Raw genomic sequence first — 20026 nt, forward strand, 5'->3', positions numbered from 1 at the left:
CCACATGTGACTTTCAATGCCTAAAATAGTTACTACATGGTCCTTATACAAAAACATTGTTCATACCCGCCCCCCCCTCAACCATCCCCCAGACTTCAGCCATGGGAAGGCATCTTGAGTTTAATCCAAGTACAGCTGGAAGGCCTTGGAGGGTTGTTGGCAGAGGAATGAAGTGATTTGATTTGCTACTTGAAAGAGATTACTGGTTAATGAATTCAATTATCTGTAAGCACTTTCTTAGAGGCATAAAAGGAGCCTTGGGAGGCAGGCCCTGTGGGACTAGCAGTGGGTTTGAGAGAGGGGCAGGTCTATCTGATAATGACCCCAGTCCCTGGAGGGCTGTTCCTTTGCCTGGAAGTTTTACAGTAAGTAGATGAGAGAGCTGGGGGTCTAACCCTATCGATCTATCGGCTGGGCTCCAGGGCTTCACAGTCCCCATTCTGCTCCAACTGAGACAAGGACCCACAGGGAGACCCTGGGCCTGGGTCCCTGAGCCTTAAGGCCTTGAAGATCTGAGTGGGGAGGGGCACCTGGGGGATTCCCAGCAGTTCTGTCACAGGCTGGCCCTGCCCCCAGCCCCTGAGCCTGCCCTCCCTCTTTCCCAGCCCAAGTTTTCATCAGTACCAAGCCATTTGCTTCTGTTTATAATTATGCATTTTAATGTTCATTAATTATGGAATGCAAATTGCTCCGAGTGCAAATTTTGTAATGAGCTGTTCTACCACCCCACCCCCAGGTCTGGAAGGTGGGCCAGCTGTTCTGAGCAGAAACAGAAACAAGCAACTTACAAAGCAGAGTAAGTTTTCCTGGGGCCTGAGCGACTCATGGTAAATGAGGTTGGAGGGTTTGCTGAGGTGCTGGAGAAGAGCCCCGTCCCTCTCCCGGGCTCTGGGGGACATCCGTGTGGTCATTCCCTGGCACCTTGGGCCTGAGGGGCAGGGTAGGGTAATGGAAAGAATTCCAGCCTTAAACCCAGCCTCTTTCCGGCTCATACTGAGCTAGCCACTTGGTGTCTCTGAGCCTCAGTTTCTCCACCCGGAAGACCTGATAATGCCAAAACCATCCTCAAAGTGGGCGTGCCGGGCCTGGACGCTGGAGATGAGAAGCCGGGTCCTAGCAAGCTGTCTGAGTGGCTCTAGGGACAGCCGAGTCCTGGCTCTGACTGGCTGGGTGGCTTCAGGCAAGCACGCCCCACTCTGGGTCTGTCTCCTCTACTATAAAATGAAGGACTCGGGCCACAGGAAGCTGGGGAAGTCTTTGAGCTCTGAGCTGCTGGGCACTTGTCAAAGCAACTATAAATCGCGAAAACGGAGACATGGCTCTAGAGTGAGTCTCCTCTGGAGGGACTGAGCCGCACTAACACGTCACGAGCAGGCCTCTGAGCCTCTCCCAGGGCTCAGCAGGCAGTTCATTTCTCTCCCATCACCGGTGCAGGAGGAATGAGAGCCCTGCCCAAGAAAGCCCTGCCTCCTAGCACTGCCTCAGAAGACCAGAGTAAGGGTGAAATGAGACAAGGTACAAAAGGTGGCATTAGACGAGAGGCCCAGCACGCCACCAGCCACAGGGGACCCCACAGCTGCGAGGGTGCGCCTTGCTTCCCTGAGCCTCAGTTTCCACATCCCTACACTGGAAAGAGGGATTCCTACCTCCCTGGGCTTGTGAGAGAACTAAACCAGATTCCTGACCTGACACATGCCTACCCCACTGGCAGGGCCTCGGAAAATGATAACTGCTGCTCTGGACACCTTGTTACATTCCCCCAAATAGGAAATGCATTCAGGAGCCACGGGAGGGGGCCCCATACATGCAGAGGCGAGGAGGAGTATGGTCGCAGGCAGCTTTTGCTCCTCCCAACAATGTTCGGGTAGGACCAGCATCCTCTTGTTTGCTTCACAGATGAGGAAACTAAAGCCCCAAGAGGCCAAGTGAGCTGCCTGAGGTCACACAGCAAGAGAGCGGCTCACATGTCCACCTTAAACGTTCCCCGATTACCGCTGAGGTGCTCTCTCCTTTGATCCACACGGAGGTGGCCCATCCTGATGTCACAGGTGGTTTAGACTAGCTGGGGCTACACAAGGATTCTAAATACCTTTGGAGAAGGTCACTGCGATGGGCAGTGAGGGGACCCAGAGAGTTGCTGGCAGTATGGTCTTGGATATAGCATCCTGGGAAGAAAAGGCAGGGAAGGAACCAAAGAAGAAAGTGAAATGGATATTTCTTGAGCACCTACTGTGTGCTGAACATTTTCCATCTGCTATTTCTTCGAATCACCGCAATAAAACTCAGAGGTTCCTCTAAGTTTCACCCATTTTACAGGCAAGGCTACTGAAGATCACACAAGCTCAGTAAGGGCTGCTGAGCCTTCAGTATGCACTGTCCCTTTGGTTAGAGACTGAGATGGCCTGGCTCTCCTTGGCCCAGGAGGCCTTTGGAGTACTTGCTGGAGTGGGGGTGAGCGGAGAGAGCCCTGCCAGGCCCCAGGCCCCCCCACCTTCTCCCCCCTCAGGCTCAATCTGTCAACAAGGCCACGGAGCCCAGCTGTTATTGCCGACATTGATCTGGACGATCAGAACCGTCAAGAGCCCGTTATTACTAGGAGTTTTAATCAACGCATGCCAGCTCAGCTGCCACTCAATTTGTGCTGGGCTGTGATGCTGACAGGGAGGGAAGGAGTGGGCATGCCAAAAAGGATTAAGGGGTCAACAGTCCCAGGCAAGGCAGGGCTGAAGCTGCCAGCACCACCAGGGGGCCTGGGACCTCACATGGAGAAGGCAGAGCCTGTCCCCAGTCCCAAGGGGAGCTCCCAGGCACACAGCCCAAGTCACCCTGCCTCGCCTGTTCCTCCACCTGGCTCTGGAAATCACCCAGGCCAACACCCAGCAGCGCCCACTGCACGCAGGGTCGAACCTCATTCCCGTTGCCCATGCTTTGCCCTCTGCCGGGCCCGCTACCTCCTTCTAAAAGATTCCTACGTATTTGTATTCTATAATTTACAGCTCAAAGAGCCCCCTCCCAGGGCCGTTCTTGACCTCCAGAAGCAGAGGGATGCTGAGGAGACAGAGAGAAAGGAGACTGATTCCAGACACTGCTCCAGACAGCCCAGCTGTGTGACCTTGGGCAAGTCGCCACACCTTCTGGTCTGGTTGCATGGCTTAGTTCTGGCTTGAGTTCCAGTGAAATACAAACCAGCTATTCCCCCTGCATGCCAGCCATCTGGGCAGCATTCAACACACACTGAAGACACGAAAAGGGAAACTCAAACGCCCTGAGCGCCTCCTGTGGGCAGGTGCTACACCAGGTGTCTTCCTCACTGTGCCCCTGAAGGCCCACCACTCCATGAGCTCGCTCTCGTTAGCCCAGTGCTGCAGACGGGGAGGCAGCCTCGAGGCCAGAAGTGCCTTTCCCACGTCACTCAGCCTTCGAGAACTAGAGCCGTGTGCAAACACGGAGTGTCTGACTCCAAATCCACGCCTTCTCCACCGCGACACACGGCCCCTGTCCTACGGAGACATAGAGAAGTAGGAGGTGTGGTCCCTGACGTCCAGGAGAACCTAGACCAACTACAGGTATTGGGGAAACCCTGAGAGGGAGGGAGTCCTAGTTCAAGGTGGCTTATGCTTAGGAATAGCGCTAAAGTTCATGGCTGGGTTTGCCCACACACATGATGATCATGGCTAGTTATCTGGATATATGGCCACCTGTCATTCCCATTAGAGGACCCCAGGGCATTAGGAGGCACTGGCTACCATCCCTGCTTCGGGCGGGGCGCTTCCCTTCCCTTCTCTGGCCCTCGGTCTTCTCATCTGTTCACCAAGAAAGGTGGCAGCTGGTCTCTCTGGGCCCTACAACTTGCACATCCCTTGGTTCTCTGCAAGAGGCTGGCAGGCATCCCAAGGGAGGTCGGGTGGTAGGTTCAGGTAGCAGGTGGCACCTGAGCTGGGGAGCTGCACAGAAGGGTTGCTCTAGGGCAGGGGTGGGGAATGTCCAGCCCGCCGGCCATACAGGGCCCGCAAAATCATTCGGTCTGGTCCTGCCAAGGCAACCACAGGTAGGACTTGAAATTCAATAAATCTAGGAACCTTTTTTCATAGCAATAATAATTCTGTATGGCCCGTGGATGATGCTGTAAATATCCAAATGGCCCTTGGCAGAAAAAAGGTTCCCCACCCCTGCTCGAGGGGGAACGACTTGAGAGCATTGCTTGCAGGGCATCCTCATAGCCTCTTCAGATGGCTGGTTATCCTTCTGGGGGAAGTCGAGTCACCAAGCCTTCTGCAACTCCCTCTAGAGCCCCCAGGACCCTGCCTGGAGTGGGCGTCCAGTTCAGCACTCGCCTCGTCAAAGTCAAAGCCTGCTGTCCTCCAGGTGACCAAGGTTATGAAGCCTTAGCCCCAGCCCTCCGGGCGCACCTATCCCAAAGGGGGGTGGGCACAGGGAGAGAAACAAATGCATATTCTCACAGTCCTTAAAGTTTTTTACGTGGTGCAAATAAGCACGAGGGGCCGAGAGAAGGGAAACCAGGGAACACTTTCCCAAGCAAGTGTGTCAGGAGACCTGGAGAATGCCTGTTCAATAATTGTCCGGCAATTAGAATAAATAGCCTTCGTGTAGCTCATTAATAACAATAATAGCCAACGCTTCCCAGTGCTTAGGGTGTGCCAGGCACTGTTCTAGATGCCTGACGGATATTAACTCGGAATATTAACCGCAGCCCGGTGGCGGAGGTGTTACTATCTCCTAGGGACCTGGACTTTCCGTTGCCTGCCCGTTTTCCCTCCCCCATCCCGGGTAACTAGACTCAGTCTGCGGCTCCGGGCGCGTCCCCGCACCACACCTTCTCACGGATAGCCTGGGCTCTGCGGGAGAAAGGATTTTATAAGCTGCTGGCTCTGGAAAGCACGGAGCAGCAGCCACGGAGCATATGCTTGAGCGGGTATATATTTATCCAGCGTATGCTGAGTGTAATTTTGGGCAGTTTGCATGTTTTATTTTTTGTCGCAGGGAGCGATTTAAGAGAAGGGACAAGAAGAGTTTACCCCTGAATGGAGACAGATGCCATATATGTTGGACCCTGAGGTTCCCCAAGTCGCAGGTGAATAGAAGTGGGTGGAGCATCAAGCCCCAGCTCTGACATCTCAGGTCCCCGCCGCCCATAGCAAGGTACTCACCGGCCAGGCCAGCCACAGGGCCGGGCGCGTCAAGTCTGTTTCAATGTCCCCCCCAGGCCTGCCTGACACTCTCCTAGCTGCTATTTACCGAGTACTAGACAGCGGCAGACACTGGGAGAAGCGCACACCATCCCCCTGACCTCTCTGGCAGCCTGTGTCCCAGTGCTGCTGTGCAGGTGAGAACACTGACAGTCGCTGACACATCAATGTCATGGTCGGTACAGCAGGGACCTGCGTGCCAGGAAGCCCGCCCCCAGACCAGCGCTCTTGGCGTTTCCACCAAGGTTACCGGGGTCCTTCAGATTTGGGTTCTGATCCGGTGCTGCTGATCCCGATCCGAGTGACCCTGGGCACACCACTGCCTGTCTCACTCGCGGAATGGGGACGGCGGTTCCACTGGGCCGGGGCACTATGCAGATCCAAGATCCAAAGTGACACTCGGCAACAGCTCAAGGGACATTTGTTCTCTTTCTCTCCCCCTCCACTCTCTGCCTGAAAGGTTTCCCTCTCACCCAGAATGAACTCAGGATGTAACATTTAAAAATATGCCTTAGAAAGAGCCTGCAAGGTTTCGGACCAGCTGGGAAAAAAATAAACAATATGCTCACGTGGGTGCCAGTGATTCAAAGGACGGGAAGCATTGGCTCAGCCAGAATCTACACCAGGGAACCAGCGGGGAAGGAGAGAGTCCATCGCGTGTGTGCGGAAAGGAGGCACCTGTGTGTGAGTCCCGGGGGCGGGATCCGAAGCCTCATTTTGGGGCTAGGTGAACAGACTGAGCTCTTTGCCAGCCAGGACACTGTGCAGGGCTATAACTTTGGGGCCTCGCAGAGTGCCCAACACATAGTAGGGACTTAGGACTGCATTGTGAATGCAGCTAAAATTTAAATAAAACTGATCACCAGTTTTTACTTCAACCAGTGACCAGTTTTCCCAGCTTAGTGAGATGTGCCGAATGCTGGAAAACCCACCACCAACAATAAAAACAACAACAATTTGTTCTACGTATACATAGGTGGGGGAACTATAAGAAAAGATGAGGGACCTGATTAGTATAAAGGTCTGGGCCATGGCTACTTCTATAGGGCAGAAGGGGTGAAGTGAGAAAGGGAGGCGCTGTGGGCACGCTGACCACAGGATTCTGGAAGCAGGCAGTGGTCACCTTCTTGACTTGGGTGATGGTTACATGGGCCCCCACTAATTACTATTGATGAAACTGCTATTTTACACACTTTTCTTTGTGCATACTTCACAATAATATGGCTAAATGTGGATCACAGAGAAACTACTAAAGGGAAATACCAATATGTTAAGGGTGGTTGTTGGAGGTGGTATAACTATGTGATTTTTTTTCATTCTCTCTGCATTCTAAACATTCTTATAGGTACATATCATAATCTTACAATTGAAACAGATACGTTTTTAGCTGAAATGCCTCATTATCTAAACAAGGCAACAACAAAATCATGGAGGTTGGATACAACACTCCGGCTTGAGACCCACCCTGTGGAGGGCCCTGTCTGTCCCTAGAGCTCACTGTGCATGAAAGAACAGCTCTCCAGGGAAAGAGCGGAGGGAAGAGTCCCACCGGCTGCCGTATAGGCTCATCTTCAGGGTCTTCCCTCTAGGGGCCCAGGCACAGATTTGATTCATGGACCTTTGAGGGGAAGGAAGGAGCCAAGTCCAATTCTCTGGTTTCATAGGCAGCATTCGGGGCTCAGCTGAGGATGCACAATGAGCAGAGCCGCGCTGACATACAGGGTCCTTCTATTTATTATTTATTTATTTAAATATATTTTTATTGATTCCAGAGAGAGAGGAAGGGAGAGGGAGAGAGAGAGAGAAACATCAATGATGAGAGTCATTGATTGGCTGCCTCCTGCACGCCCCCTGCTGGGGGCCAAGCCCAAAACCCGGGTACGTGCCCTGACCAGGAATCGAACCACGACCTCCTGGATCATAGGTTGATGCTCGAACACTGGGCCACGCTGGTGGGCCGGGCAAGGGTCCTTTTATTACCTACATCTGTATCATCTCCATGACAGCGGTCTCCTGAAGTCACCGCTCCTTTCAATGGTGGTGAGGGAAATCCTTAAAGATCAGCGAAAGCCAGGAAAGGATCCCATGTTTCTTGGGTCACCAAGCTCCTCCCTGTCTGATAGGACCTGGCCCCGCAAAGGGGAGGTTATGGGACTGTCCAGCTGGCGCCAGGCTATTAGCACTGAGTTTAGCCAGCAACGTTACACGTGCAGGAATAATTCCCAGTTTATGGACAAGATCACAGAGACTCAGAGACGTTCAGCAACTTGCTCAAAGCCACACAGCTTCCCCATGACGGGAATATTGAATTTGAACCCACTGAGTATCACAGCCAAGTCTGTTCTCCCCACGGGACCAGAATTCTAATTATTAGCCAGCCTCCCTAAGATCATATATAACTCTATTCAGGTACTATTTTCTCAGTCAGGAGAAAGGCTAGGGAGCATTTTATGAAACCTTTTCACTGTTTGCTACCTCAAGGCTAAAAGTTTCCAAGATCGTGGCTGGTGGTGAGAGCCCAGTTATTTTTTTTTACCTGTGCCCCAAACTACCTGTTTGCCACCACCGGAAAACTTCTATGGTCTCCAAGAATATCTGGGCTGGTGGGTGAAGACTTATTAAGGCAGAGTCAGTGAGAACTTGGAGGATATAAGAAAGGATATGTTTTCCAATCAGGAATAATGATGACAACTTCTCACCCATGTATCCCGAGACCCATGATAAAAGAGAAGAATGGTGATGAAAGATACAAGGATGCCACACTGTATGAAAAAGTGAATCCTAGACTGGAATTTAGGACACCTGGCCTCAAGCCAAGCTTAGCTCTTGTGCTTTTGGACTCCCTTTGTTCATCTTTATGTTTTACATAAGGAAAAAAGGTTCATATATTGTTAAGATCAAGTTAGGGAGTCAGTTGTCTCAAAGAGAAAGAAAATGTTCTTTGAATAGCATCTACAAAGATATGCTGCTCCGATATAGGAAGCTGCCCACAGAACCCACAACTTTCTGCTCTTTCTGCTTCCAATTTTAAACTTACATGTATAAATTCTTATTTATATTTGCATGTGCAGAGGGGGAAAAAGTAGAGCAAGACAGATATAGACCAAAGCGTGACAAAGTTATCTCTAAAGCGAGTGAGTAGTAGAGAAAGAGGACCTGGGTTTATACATTTTAGCAGTGTTTGAGTTATTTTATTACTTTGTTTTATTTTATTTTATTTTATTATTTTATTTTATTTTATTTTATTTTATTTTATTTTATTTTATTTTATTTTATTTTATTTTATTTTATTTTATTTTATTTTATTTTATTTTATTTTATTTTATTATTATTTTATTTTATTTTATTTTATTTTATTTTTCTGTATTTTACAATGAGCACTGGTTACTGAACAACAAAAATGCAAAGAAACAAGGTGTGTGATTATTAGCAGCCCACAGCGGTGGATCCTGCGCTCACGGGCTCAGCACGTCCGCGCAGAACCTTGCAGTCGCTGGGTCCGACCCCCTCCCACTGTCCCGGAGACGACACCCCGCCCCCACCTGCCCTTCTTCGCGCTGACGCTCAGTGTTGGACCCTCTCCCACTCGCATCTTGCACACTTCACCAGGCTCGACTCCCTAAAGTACTGCTTTTACTTTTTCACTCCTCTGCCCAAGGTCCCACTGGGCCGACCCCCCCAGCCTGCCCTCCACCTGCACCCTGAAAGAACACCAGCCCCCTAAATCGGGGCTCGTCGGGAAAGCCAGAAGCAGTGTTGCTCCTTCTAAAAACAACTCCCATCCCGTACCTGCTCCCACATTGTGGAACACACGCCATTTGCAAACTGTCCTCGCAGACTTCCATGCTAAATAAATAACTCAGAGCACAGAGAGATGCTTCTGCTCAGAGCAACTCTGTTTATAATGGACTAAAGTTGGGAACACTCAAAATGCCCATTAATTAGACAAAGTAAACGATGGTATAGTCTCCTCCTTGGAATATTAGGCCACCGCTACAAATGATGCCATGAGGTGGCTCTGGTTGAGCACTAGGGTTCTGGCCCTGGGCTGCTTGGCTTACACTCCCGCTTCAGAACTTAGGAGCCACGCAATCTTCAGTGAGCTACTTAAGATTTCCCTGCCTCAGTTTCCCCATCTGTAAGAGCAGGGGTAATGAGACCCATCTCAGAGGTGTTGGAACATAATGAGCACTCAGGTAATTTCAGCTCCCGTTGCCACCGCCGCCACCATCACGGTCCCTGCGTGAAATATCAGATAATCGCAGTAACAGCTCCCGTTTCCTGCCCACTTCGGGCCAGGAGCTGGTGCATTAGGTCTGCATTATCTTAGTTAATCCTGACAGCCGTTTGTCAGGCTTTATTATCTCCCTTTTACTCAACAGGATCCTGAGACTCAGAGGCCTTACGGGATTTGTCCCGAAGCTACACGGCTAGTGAATGACAGAGTGAGTTTGTGGCCGGGGCGTCTCTAATGCCAGACACTGGGCTCTTAAACACTACACTGACCTCCTGGAGGGGAAGGCGACGCTGGGGGAAGGCGACGCTGGGAGGAAATGCGTCCTCTCATAGGGGCACCTGTCCAGAGATGAAACGGTGTTTGAGGCAGGCGAGTGAAATACAATTAAAATGTCAACAATTGCTCCCGAGATGATTACAACAGGCATAGAGATCCCCCCACCCACCCCTGTATGTTGACTTTTCCACCAACCAACAAGCTAAACCCCACGCTGCTTTTTCTGCCCTCAGGCCCTTCCAATATTAGAACTACCGCCCTTTGGGAATATTCATTCATGACAGCACAGAGCTCAGGAGTTGAAAGGGACTCTGGGCCCGCCCAAGGCGGGCCCCAAACTGCTTCTCTGGTTCCAGGGCACCTTCCTCCAGTGGGCTCCTTTCCTCCAGGCCCTTCTTCAGGAAACCAAAGGGCGCAACCTATCGCTTTGGCAGGGCGGGGGCTGCTCCCTGACTTGAACAGATGATGACTTCCACACAATAAAACCGGCTTCCCAGAAATACCATCGGACCCCGCAAATGCGGGGCCCCAAGAAATAAAACAAGGGGGAAAAACTAAAGAAGGCTTCAGATGTCACACAAAGAATAAAATCCATAATGTCATAAAAGGGTGCATAGGCTCGATGACATATGATCTTGGAAACCCCGTCACCTGGAAGAGAGGAAGGCGCTGCTGGAAGTTTACAAAAGGGGAACCTGCAAATACAGAGCTCCCAATGGAGGGGCGGCTCCTTCCCTTTCGCCCCCAAGGTCCGAGCCTTGGCTGCAGGCGCTGAGTCAAGGGGCACAGATCCAATTTCCTTCTTTTCTGACCTCCCCACCCCCTTTCCCTCATTCATTCTCTCTTACCTTCCTCCAGATTCGAGGAAGGAAGCCTGGACACTGAAGGAGGGTGGAGAGGAGGAAGCACCCCTCTCTTTACGTCCCCAACACTAGGGACACTGGCTTTATCCTGGCGAACTACCCTCACTCAGCCTGCGGAAGTTGCCATCTGATGAGTTGAGAGAATGGGCTTTGGAATTAATTGGGCGGCTCTGAACGCCTGCTCTGCCTTTACCTGGCCGCCTGGACTTGGCCAAGTTTCTCACGCCTTCTGGATCCCTTTCCTCAAGCACAACGTAGGCGTGACAAGTCAGGAGAATGCAATGCGACGCTGTTTACAAGCATTTATCCCAGGGTCTGGCACCTAATCAGCGTTTGGAAACTCCCTCTGTTTCCTCCATCAGTACTATTATTACTGATAACATTTATAGCACTGCTTTGTTCATCGGTAGCACCAGCTCGCTAATGCTTTCAGTAATAACATCAGTACTAGTATTACTGATGCAGGGGCATGTGGAGAACTCTCTGTCTGAGGACCTGAAAGGTCAAAGGGCACTTTGATAAGGACACCACGTGGGAGATGTTCCACCCTTTAAATGCTCTTTCCCAACCCAGGAGTCTGAATTTCCCTAAAGAGGCTTTGCCTCCTGACTTTGCATATTTCTATAGATTTTTTAAAAAACATATCTTTATTGATTTCAGAGAGAGGAAGGGAGAGAGAGAGATAGAAGCATCAATGATGAGAGAGTCATTGATTGGCTGCGTCCTGCACACCCCGACTGGGCATCGAACCCGCAACCCAGGCATGTGCCCTGACCGGGAATCAAACCTCCATCTCCTGGATCCTAGGTTGATGCTCAACCTGAGCCATGCCCAGCCGGGCTAGGTTTTAGTTTTGAAGAAATATGTGACAAGCATCATTCCTCCTACTTTGGATTCTGGCACAGCCTGTCCTGGTTATACAGTGAATCCATCTCACCCCATTGCTGCTCTGCAGAGATGGACTGAGCTCTGAGAGTCCTTTTGAGGAGAACCAGTTCCCAGGGGCCAGACCCACCCAGGCTCAGCCCTGCCCCACCCGCCCAGGGGGCCGGATGCCGGGTAGAGGGGTTTGGGCTTGCCGGGGCAGCGGTGCCTGGGCTGTGTGCCACAGTGATCCCTCGCTCTGTGGCCCCTCCTGCAGATCTTCCCCACCCTCTTGAGTTTTGTTTCCTTTAATTATAGTCAATTGAGTCATAGAAGGGGGGAGAGGAGGAATGGAGAGAAGCAGCCTCTCTTTAACTGAACCAGATTTCAGTTTTTGCCTCCTGCTGAGCAGTGCCAAGAGGCTCCTGACCCATAATAAATGAAAATTCATATCTTTATGCATCTTGGCTTTTTAAAAGGCAGCATTTTTTGGTTGCCTCTCAGCATCGCAGGGCAAGCAGGGGTCCTATGGTTCTTTGTAGCATTTGGGAGGCCAGATGGCATTTTAGGTCAAATCGGGAAAGAAAAAGAGGAGAGGAGGTGAGGATGTGGCAGGGTGACTCGGGGGTGGAACAGAGTGGGCTTGGTCTGGAATCCAGAGGCACGGCGAGAACACCTCCCTCCCCAACGGCACTGCCACTCCCTAGGATCCGCCCAGCATGCCAACCCCTGCACCTCCTGCCGTCCTAACTTTCCATGAAGACCCTGGACCGGCTCACCTTGCCCCTCCTTCCTCTATGCTTCTTCACATTCCCTCATTTTCCACCAGGCAGTTCTGTTTTTCTCATGTATAAAGTGGAGACAGTCATAAAACCTAGCTCATAGGATGCCTGTGAGAATTAAATTGGCTAAAATAAGCAATGCACTTAGAATCACGCCTGGCACAGGCACTGTATGGATGATTGCTCTTCTATTACTAGCTTTTCTCTCTTGTGAAATGGATATAATGATATCCATCTAGGAGCAGAGTTACAAGCATTTGCTGCCACAAACATAAGGGAGCTGGCATACAGTCGGTGCTTAATGAGTGCCTGGCCTTTCCTATCACCACCTGCCTTCTCCCCACTACTCACATCAGCCCCATTAGATGGTCTTATGCAGAAATACAAAGCGGTGTGTTCAAGGACACAACTGCAGCCCTGCTGAAGTGCATCTCATCTTGTGAACTAGCTTATAAAACAAGGCGGGCTCTTGGTTTTGTCTCTCTCGATCCATTCACAGTCCTGGATACAGGAGTGTTGCTAAGTAAATCTTTGGTCTGCTGCAGTGGCCAATGCTATAAGGCTACAACTGTAGCCAGGCCAGCGTGGCTCAGCAGTTGAGCATCGACCTAGGATCCAGGAGATCACGGTTCGATGCCCAGTCAGGGCACATGCCCGGGTTGCGGGCTCAAATCCCCGGTTGGGGGCGTGCAGAAGGCAGCCAATCAATGGCTCTCTCATCATTGATGTTTCTATCTCTCTCTCTCCCTCTCTCTTTCTCTCTCTGAAATCAATAAATACGTATTAAAAGAAAAAAGACCAAAAAAACAAACAAAAAAAAGACTACAATTGTAGGAAGGTGCAACTGGGAGGAAGGAGTCCTGGGATCGTTTTGATTGGATCACTGCTTCCTACATGAACTTGAGTGATCCTGGCATTTCCCGGGCCTTCGCCTTTCTGTCTGTATGATGGTAGAGGTGCTGGCCTGGTTAGAGGTTCTACAGGGTCTCTTCATGCTGTGGCAGCCTTGGTCTGTGAATTCACGCTATAGGTCAATGTGTAGATTAAAGGTGGCCACACAATCCTGGCTACTCTTCTATGGGCAAGTGAAGTACCGTTCCCTCCCCTTGAATCTGAGCTGACCAAATGACCTGTCTGACTGACAGAACGTGGTAGGAATGATGTTCTGGGACTTCTGAAACTCGGTGCTAAGAAGCCCCGCAGCTCCTGCCTAGGCTCTTGGAACACCTGATCTTGGGATGCTCCCCACGCAAATCCAGCCTCCCTGGTGTGAGGAGCCCAAACCAAAAGGCAAGGCCATGGGCCGGCACTCTAGTCAACAGCCCCAGCTGAGGTCCAACCCAGTCAGAATCGATGGCCAGCTCTCCCAGCCCCAGCCCCTGCCCTGCCAGGTAAGTGAAGGGGCTCTCCTGGATCAAACCCTCCAGCCTCAGATAGCCCACCCGTCCTGGATCAGAGGCAAATCACCCAGGTGAGCCCTTCCCATATTCCTTACACACAAAACTGTGAGCAAAAGATAAGTTGTTTGACTGAATGCAAGAAGTCAAAGAAGGTGGCCTTGTAGATGCTGGTGAATATGCTTAAAAGACACTCTGTGCTCTGTTCTCCCCAGGCAGAGAAGTGGGTGAGAGCTACCAAAGGAAGTCATGTGGGTTTGAGGGATCTGAGGGCAAAGGGGGTCTGTGTCTCTTTTGACGGGTAGCATTTGGTATATGGTAAGCATGGTCATGTGCCATCCCTGGCATAAAAGCAGCTGCCTATAAATGCCCTCGTGGTCTGTCTAGGTCAAGAGGGCTCCATCCAGCTCCCCTCAGATCCTCATGGCCTCAGGGTGGTGTAGAAGAGCTGCTGGACATTCCTCGCACTCCCCACAGAATGGAAAAGCTATCTGATGATAGAGCCAGCTGGGCTCTAACAACCGGTGGTGGGATGCACAGAACACAGCAGTAGGTGCCAGGATGGACCACACACCTACGTGGCACATGGGAACAGAGAGCTCCTGGCATATACCAGAGAGGAAAGAGTGCTGGGCGAGGGCCGGAGGAGACAGCAGGTACTAGGACTGAGAGGCGACGGTCTAGCACAAAGCATCTCCTGGCCGCCATGCCTTAGGCGTGCACCAGCCCCCCTGAGCTTGGATGTTCAGGAAGAAGACGGGGCAGGAAACCTAAATTATCTAGAAGTGAGTTTCTACTACCCATGAAAGGAGCAAAACAAAAATGGAATTCGGTTACCGAAACGCTAAAAAAATTAAATACGGTTTGCTCCTGAAATGTTGTGGCCCCAGATGTCATATCCAGAACATAAAGGCATCAGTAATTGTGGTCCCATCATCTCACACATAAATAGCACTTTATAAATCCCAAATAATTTACAGCGGCGTTCTTTGATTTTTCAGAGAAACCTGTGAGTTTAAGAGCAATTGCTTCCTTTTAAAAAGATTAATGAACTGAGGCTAATGAGGTCAACATAGATTGTAAAGCTCTCCCAGGACCAACTCGGGGCCTACGCCCAGTTCACCCGGATCAGCCTCGTTGCTAATGTTCTTTGCCGCCACCTCCTCTCCGGTCCACAGGAGAGCAACCCAAAGTGACTCTGGCACTAATCATGACACTGTAGACATGTTCTTGGCCTCCATCCTGCTACCTTGGGGTGAAACCTTGAAAAGTCCGTTTGCTCTCCACATTGCTGAGGGAAGCTACCGTCCAGGTTTGCCCTAAAGATGAGTTAGTCATTGGGTGCAGACGTGCCTTGAGAGCTCTAAAAGCGTTCTAAAAATATAAGGTATAATGATTTCTTTTTGCCATATGGCGTTTATTAAAAGAGGGGCTGTTAGAAAAAGTTTCTCTTTGCAGGCGTGATGAAGAGCATACAGAGAAATGAGAGAGATTTTACATTTCAGTGTGAAAGCCGGTATTTATCTGTCTCTTCTGAAGTCATGGAGAGAAAGCCTGCCTTACATCCACCGAGCCCTGGAGTTGCAGCTTCAACATCAGATCCTTAATCTAGAGAGGAAGCTCCCTGACAACCTCATCAGACTGTTGAAATTTCTCTCCACCTCCAGGGACTGAATGTCCTTTTGTTCTCTCTTTCTCTTCATTTTTCCAGTTTACATTAATGAGAGGAAAAAAGACATTTCTTGCCTAGACACATACACGCGCATGCACACCGCTCGGCGTTCTGAGGGTTCATTCTCCTGGGATATCTACCCTCAGGAAGGAGCTTAATTAGTCCAGGAAAAAAGAACTGATGGGAAAAGGGAAAAGAGACAGGCAGATTAATGCTTTCAGAAATATCAGTCTCATGGTTTGGAGGCAACACCAATGACTTGGGACATCCTTTTGAGTTGTCTGTCCACTGACTAGCCCTAAGGCCTGGGCAAGCCCTCCTCTCCCTCACTGGGCCTCGCTTTTCCAATATGCAAAAGGAAGGGTTGGTTTGCAATACCCTGTAGCATGCGGCTGCTGGTGCACACTGACCTCGCATCCACAGCCCCTCTTTCTGTTGCTAGCACCCTACTTTTCCTTGAGTCTATGCCCTTCCCCAGCTCACTACCACATATTTTAGGTGCGCTTGGCCCAAGCCCCAGGGAATGACTGTTTCTGGGATGAACCCCATCCTTCCCCCTGACCACAGTGACTGGTACAGGGATGGGCCTGGAAACCCAGCTGGCCCACTGAGGTGGAATCCTGTGACTTTAGGGGGCGCTAGGAGAGAGGTCTCCTCGCCCTGCAGGGCTCACTGAGTGCAGAGGGTGTGGCTGGCCAGAGAAGGACACGGTCTGAGGAAAGCAGAGCTAAGGGAAGGAGAGCGATCCCAAAGACACTGTTTGAGCCTCTCAGTCCTCCCGAGCCTGACTTCCATTTGAGCCAATATACGGCCTCTTTTTTCCTAAAGTAGTTTGAATTGAGCTTCTGTCATTTACAATCCTTAGATTTCTAATCAATAAAATCTCCAATGGCCCATCCACCTCTGTGGATACGCTGGTCTTTGAGTCTAAAATAGGGTTTCGTTGCACCATCTCATTCTCTAGAAACGTCTCCTTATTGGTCTCCTGGCCGTTGTCTATTTCCCAGCCATGTGTTGGCACCTTAAGAGCCCGCTTCCCAAGAGCCTAGTCCAGAGCAGGGACTCCCATTCCTGGGCCAGCCCTGCCTCCCCACCCTTTTTCCTTCCTTCCTCATTTACCCAGGTGGGCACTATTGGGGTGCTGAGTTGGATCCACAGATTCCACGGTCTCTCCCTCAGCTTGTTAGCTGAGATTAAACCTGAAAAAAGCCAGGCTGTGCTATAAATCATCACAGGTGATAGAACAGATGCAGGTACAGAGAACCGTGATGATCGTCAGAAAAACATAGTCTCTTCTCCAAGTGGGGGATGGGAACAGCTTCATAAAGGAAGGGACTCTGGATAGGCATCTACTTGTTTGCTAAATGGGCTGGGGGAGCAATTCACTTTAGGCAAATAAAACAGCCTGAGCAAAGGCCCTGAGGCGGTAAACAGGGAAGTGTATGTTCACAGAATGACCTTTAATTAGCTCCATTTGGCTCTAGTGTAAAATGAAGTAAAGGGAACCAAATCAAGAAGGGCAATGAATGCCAGGGTAAGGAGCTTAGCCTGTAGGGCAACGTTTCTCGAGTCGGCTTCCAAGGTTCCCCTGCCTCCCCCACATGTAAACACTCATTAAACTGTTACAAATCCAGGTTCCTGGGACCAAAGCTCCTCTACAGAATCAAAATTTCTGGCGTGGAATCCTGATACCCACATTTGAAATAAGGTCATTCCTACGGGGGAAAATCGCCCAGCTTGACACCCTCTTCTGTAGGCCACGCATGTCTTCGGTGTCCCATTCCACATGAGACACTAAATAAAGCTCCGTACTCACAAGTTTGCCATCCTCTCCGCGCGTTAGCCATCCCTGCTCCTTTCCTAAGGTACGTGAGATCAGTTCCAACACCAGCTTCCCCAGCAAGCGTTCTACCAACCTTAGGTCTCAGCTAAAACTTCCTCTTCTGGACATTTGCGGTGACGCGCCCCCATTAATAGAGATAAGACGTGCCGTGCCCCACCCCACTCCCCAACGAGCCGCAAGCTTCCCGAAGCCCGGAGCTCTCAGGGACCTGTCGTATACTGGGGACTAATGTTCTCATTTCATTCTTTCAACAATTCTACAAGGCAGGTTTAATCGTCCCACTCTACAGGTGAGGAAACCGAAGGCCACCGAGGTCGGAGCGGTGAGCAGTGGCCAGCTCCCCCTGGCAGGCAGGGGGCTCCCGCAGGCAGCCTGGGCGCCTGGGCGCGCACCTCACTCACGAGTCGTTGGCACTTACCACGCAGCCCGAGGAGTCCACCTGGCGGTCAGACACGCACTTGAAGTTCCGAGTGCAGCCCCCGTTGTTCCGAGAGCAGTCGCGGACCGGCCCAAAGGAGGACAGCAGGTCGTTGATGGTTTCAAAGTACGTGGACAGCATCGCTTCTTCCCTTGGAGAGAAAGGGGATGGTTAAACCCCAGGGACATCTGGATCGTTAGCTCTTTTAAAAAAAACAAACTTAAATGTGCACTTGTTACATTCGATATCATCGTTTATGATATTTATAATCAAGAAAATGATACAAAAACATACCTAAAGAGAAAAGAAGGAAAGGAAAGAAAACCAGTCCAATAGTTGCATCATTATATGGCATGATGTGTGTCTAGTTGTGATAAAAGAAGATTGTACTTGGAACTTTATGCCCTTTATTTCATGAATCTTCATAATTTTGGAAGGAAGGCACCCAACTTCCAGTCAACCAGTAAGGGAACCGTGGCTCAGAAAGGTGAAGACATTTCCTGCTGATGGCCACCACCTTGGGATGGGGCGGAATGGAGGTTTGGGCCAACCCCCTCCCACTGCCCAGCTCTTAACTTGCATCATTTATGTTTCTACACATGCCAGACCTCCCCATGGTAACTCTTCTAAATGGGCACACCCCTACCATTCTGACTTCATGGATATAAACTGAAAGACTGGTCACAACAGCTGTTGGAAAGGTTCTGGGATTCTAGGCAAACACATGATTCCCCCCAAATGAGGTTCCCAAGAGATAAAGCTGGACTAGGTACCACGGTTCATGGCTCTTCCAAAATTCTCTTAGATGAGAGATACAGATGGAAGTTTCTGGAGTCTGTTTTCCTGAGAAAGGTCCACACAAGGATTACTCTAGCACTGGAACATCTAAGATGCCCACAGTTGCAGGAGGTATTAAAGAGGCCCCACAGGCAGTGAGAAGAGGCATTGTATCTTCCATGATGTGTGACTCGTGGAATCCAGAATTGTGAGAGGGGAGACGCCGGTATATCTACATGTAGCAAGAAGGGGTGATGAGTGCTACTAGTGATGTCTCTGGATAACCCTTCATGCCTTTCCCCATCCTTTCCCTCCTCAGGCTCGGAGCTCCAGATTTTGGTCTCCTAGCTTACTTCCTGTCTCCAGTTTTCCTGCCTTCTGTCTGATCTTTCATACTAACTGCCAGCGAACAGGTTAAATTCCGGCTCTAATTAGGTACCCCACTGGTCAATAGCTCTCCATTACTTATAGAAGAAAATCTAAAGTAGTTTCCTTGGCTTTCAAGGTCCTTTATAATCTGGCCCCTGCCCACCTGCCCGGCTACAGTTACCCTGCTCTCATATTCTCTATCTGCTCACCACAGGCCCCTTTCATTCCCTAAATACGCAAGCTGAGGTCTGGTTCCCTGTAGACAGACTCTGGAACAGAGTTGCCTATAGGGGGTTATCAAGGAACCCTCTTGGGATCCACTTGGAGGAAGTAAGCAGGACAGGACTGGGCAAAGGAGAGGCTGGCCTACAATGCGGTTGATTCTATGTAGATCATAGGCCCCAGTCGGGTCCTGTGGGGAGCTCTCAGGAAGGTGGGAGGGCTCTTTACAGGGGCCCCGAGAAGAGGCAAGGGATCCAGGCCTTGACATCATGTCAGCCACTCACTGGCAAGGGCTGCCATCTGGAAGGAGGTACCCTTGGGTGAAGCAGTTCCCTGTGGCCGAAGGCAATGCCCAGTAAGGGACACAGTGCGGACCATTGGCCATGATCTCGATGGGTGCGTCAGGTCTGAAGAGGGAACCTGAACACAGTGTGTACCTTCACCTCCCCGAATCCTTAACCATGCTGTTCTGTCTAGGATGCTCATCTCTAACTTTTCTCCCTGACACACTCCTAAGAATCCTCCAAAACTGTTTAAATCCATTCATTCATTCATTCATTCATTCGTTCGTTCATATACTGCACGTGATTTTCGAGTGCTTACCGTGTACCGGGCACCACTCTAGGTACTGGGGATGCAGCAGTGACACGGGTCAGGACTCTGCTCCCCAGAGCTTATTCTGCATGACCTGCTTTGTGAAACCTTCTCTGCCCCCACAACCAGAACTGATTCCTTTTCCATTTGTGGACACTGTTTATTCTATTATCTTACTGATTTTAATCATCAGCTCCACGGTTTCCTAGAAAGACTGGAGAGTGTAAGCTTTTGCCATGAAGGGGCCAAGCTTTACTCATCCCTGTTTAGCCCTCAGCACAAGGCCTGGTAAGAACTTGTACTATGTAAAATGTTTTTCAAATGAAACAAAGAAAACACCAGAAGGCGTGGCTGCAGTCTCCACCCATCAGTCCTTTTACCAAGTCTCTCCAGCAGCACACGCCCTGCCCGCCCGCACCTCGGGGTTCCCAGTCCGAATCCTCCGTGCTCTGGGTGTGGCGCCGGGACCAAGGAGCAGACGCTGAGAGAGCTGCCGTTAGCCCTC

At 50.5% G+C, this 20026-nt stretch overlaps 1 protein-coding gene across 4 annotated transcripts in view; it reads right to left on the minus strand.

The window, feature by feature from the left end:
• Nucleotides 1-20026, minus strand: part of ASTN2 (astrotactin 2) — a 694556-nt gene that overhangs the window by 272362 nt on the left and 402168 nt on the right. For all 4 annotated transcript variants that reach the window (XM_081150627.1, XM_081150626.1, XM_081150624.1 and 1 more), the window contains one exon: nucleotides 17560-17710. In XM_081150627.1, coding sequence (XP_081006753.1) covers nucleotides 17560-17710 — 151 coding nt within the window. The remainder of the gene's footprint in view (nucleotides 1-17559; nucleotides 17711-20026) is intronic.

Source organism: Miniopterus schreibersii (genome assembly GCF_964146895.1).
Source record: "Miniopterus schreibersii genome assembly, chromosome: 11".
Taxonomy (NCBI): domain Eukaryota; kingdom Metazoa; phylum Chordata; class Mammalia; order Chiroptera; family Miniopteridae; genus Miniopterus; species Miniopterus schreibersii.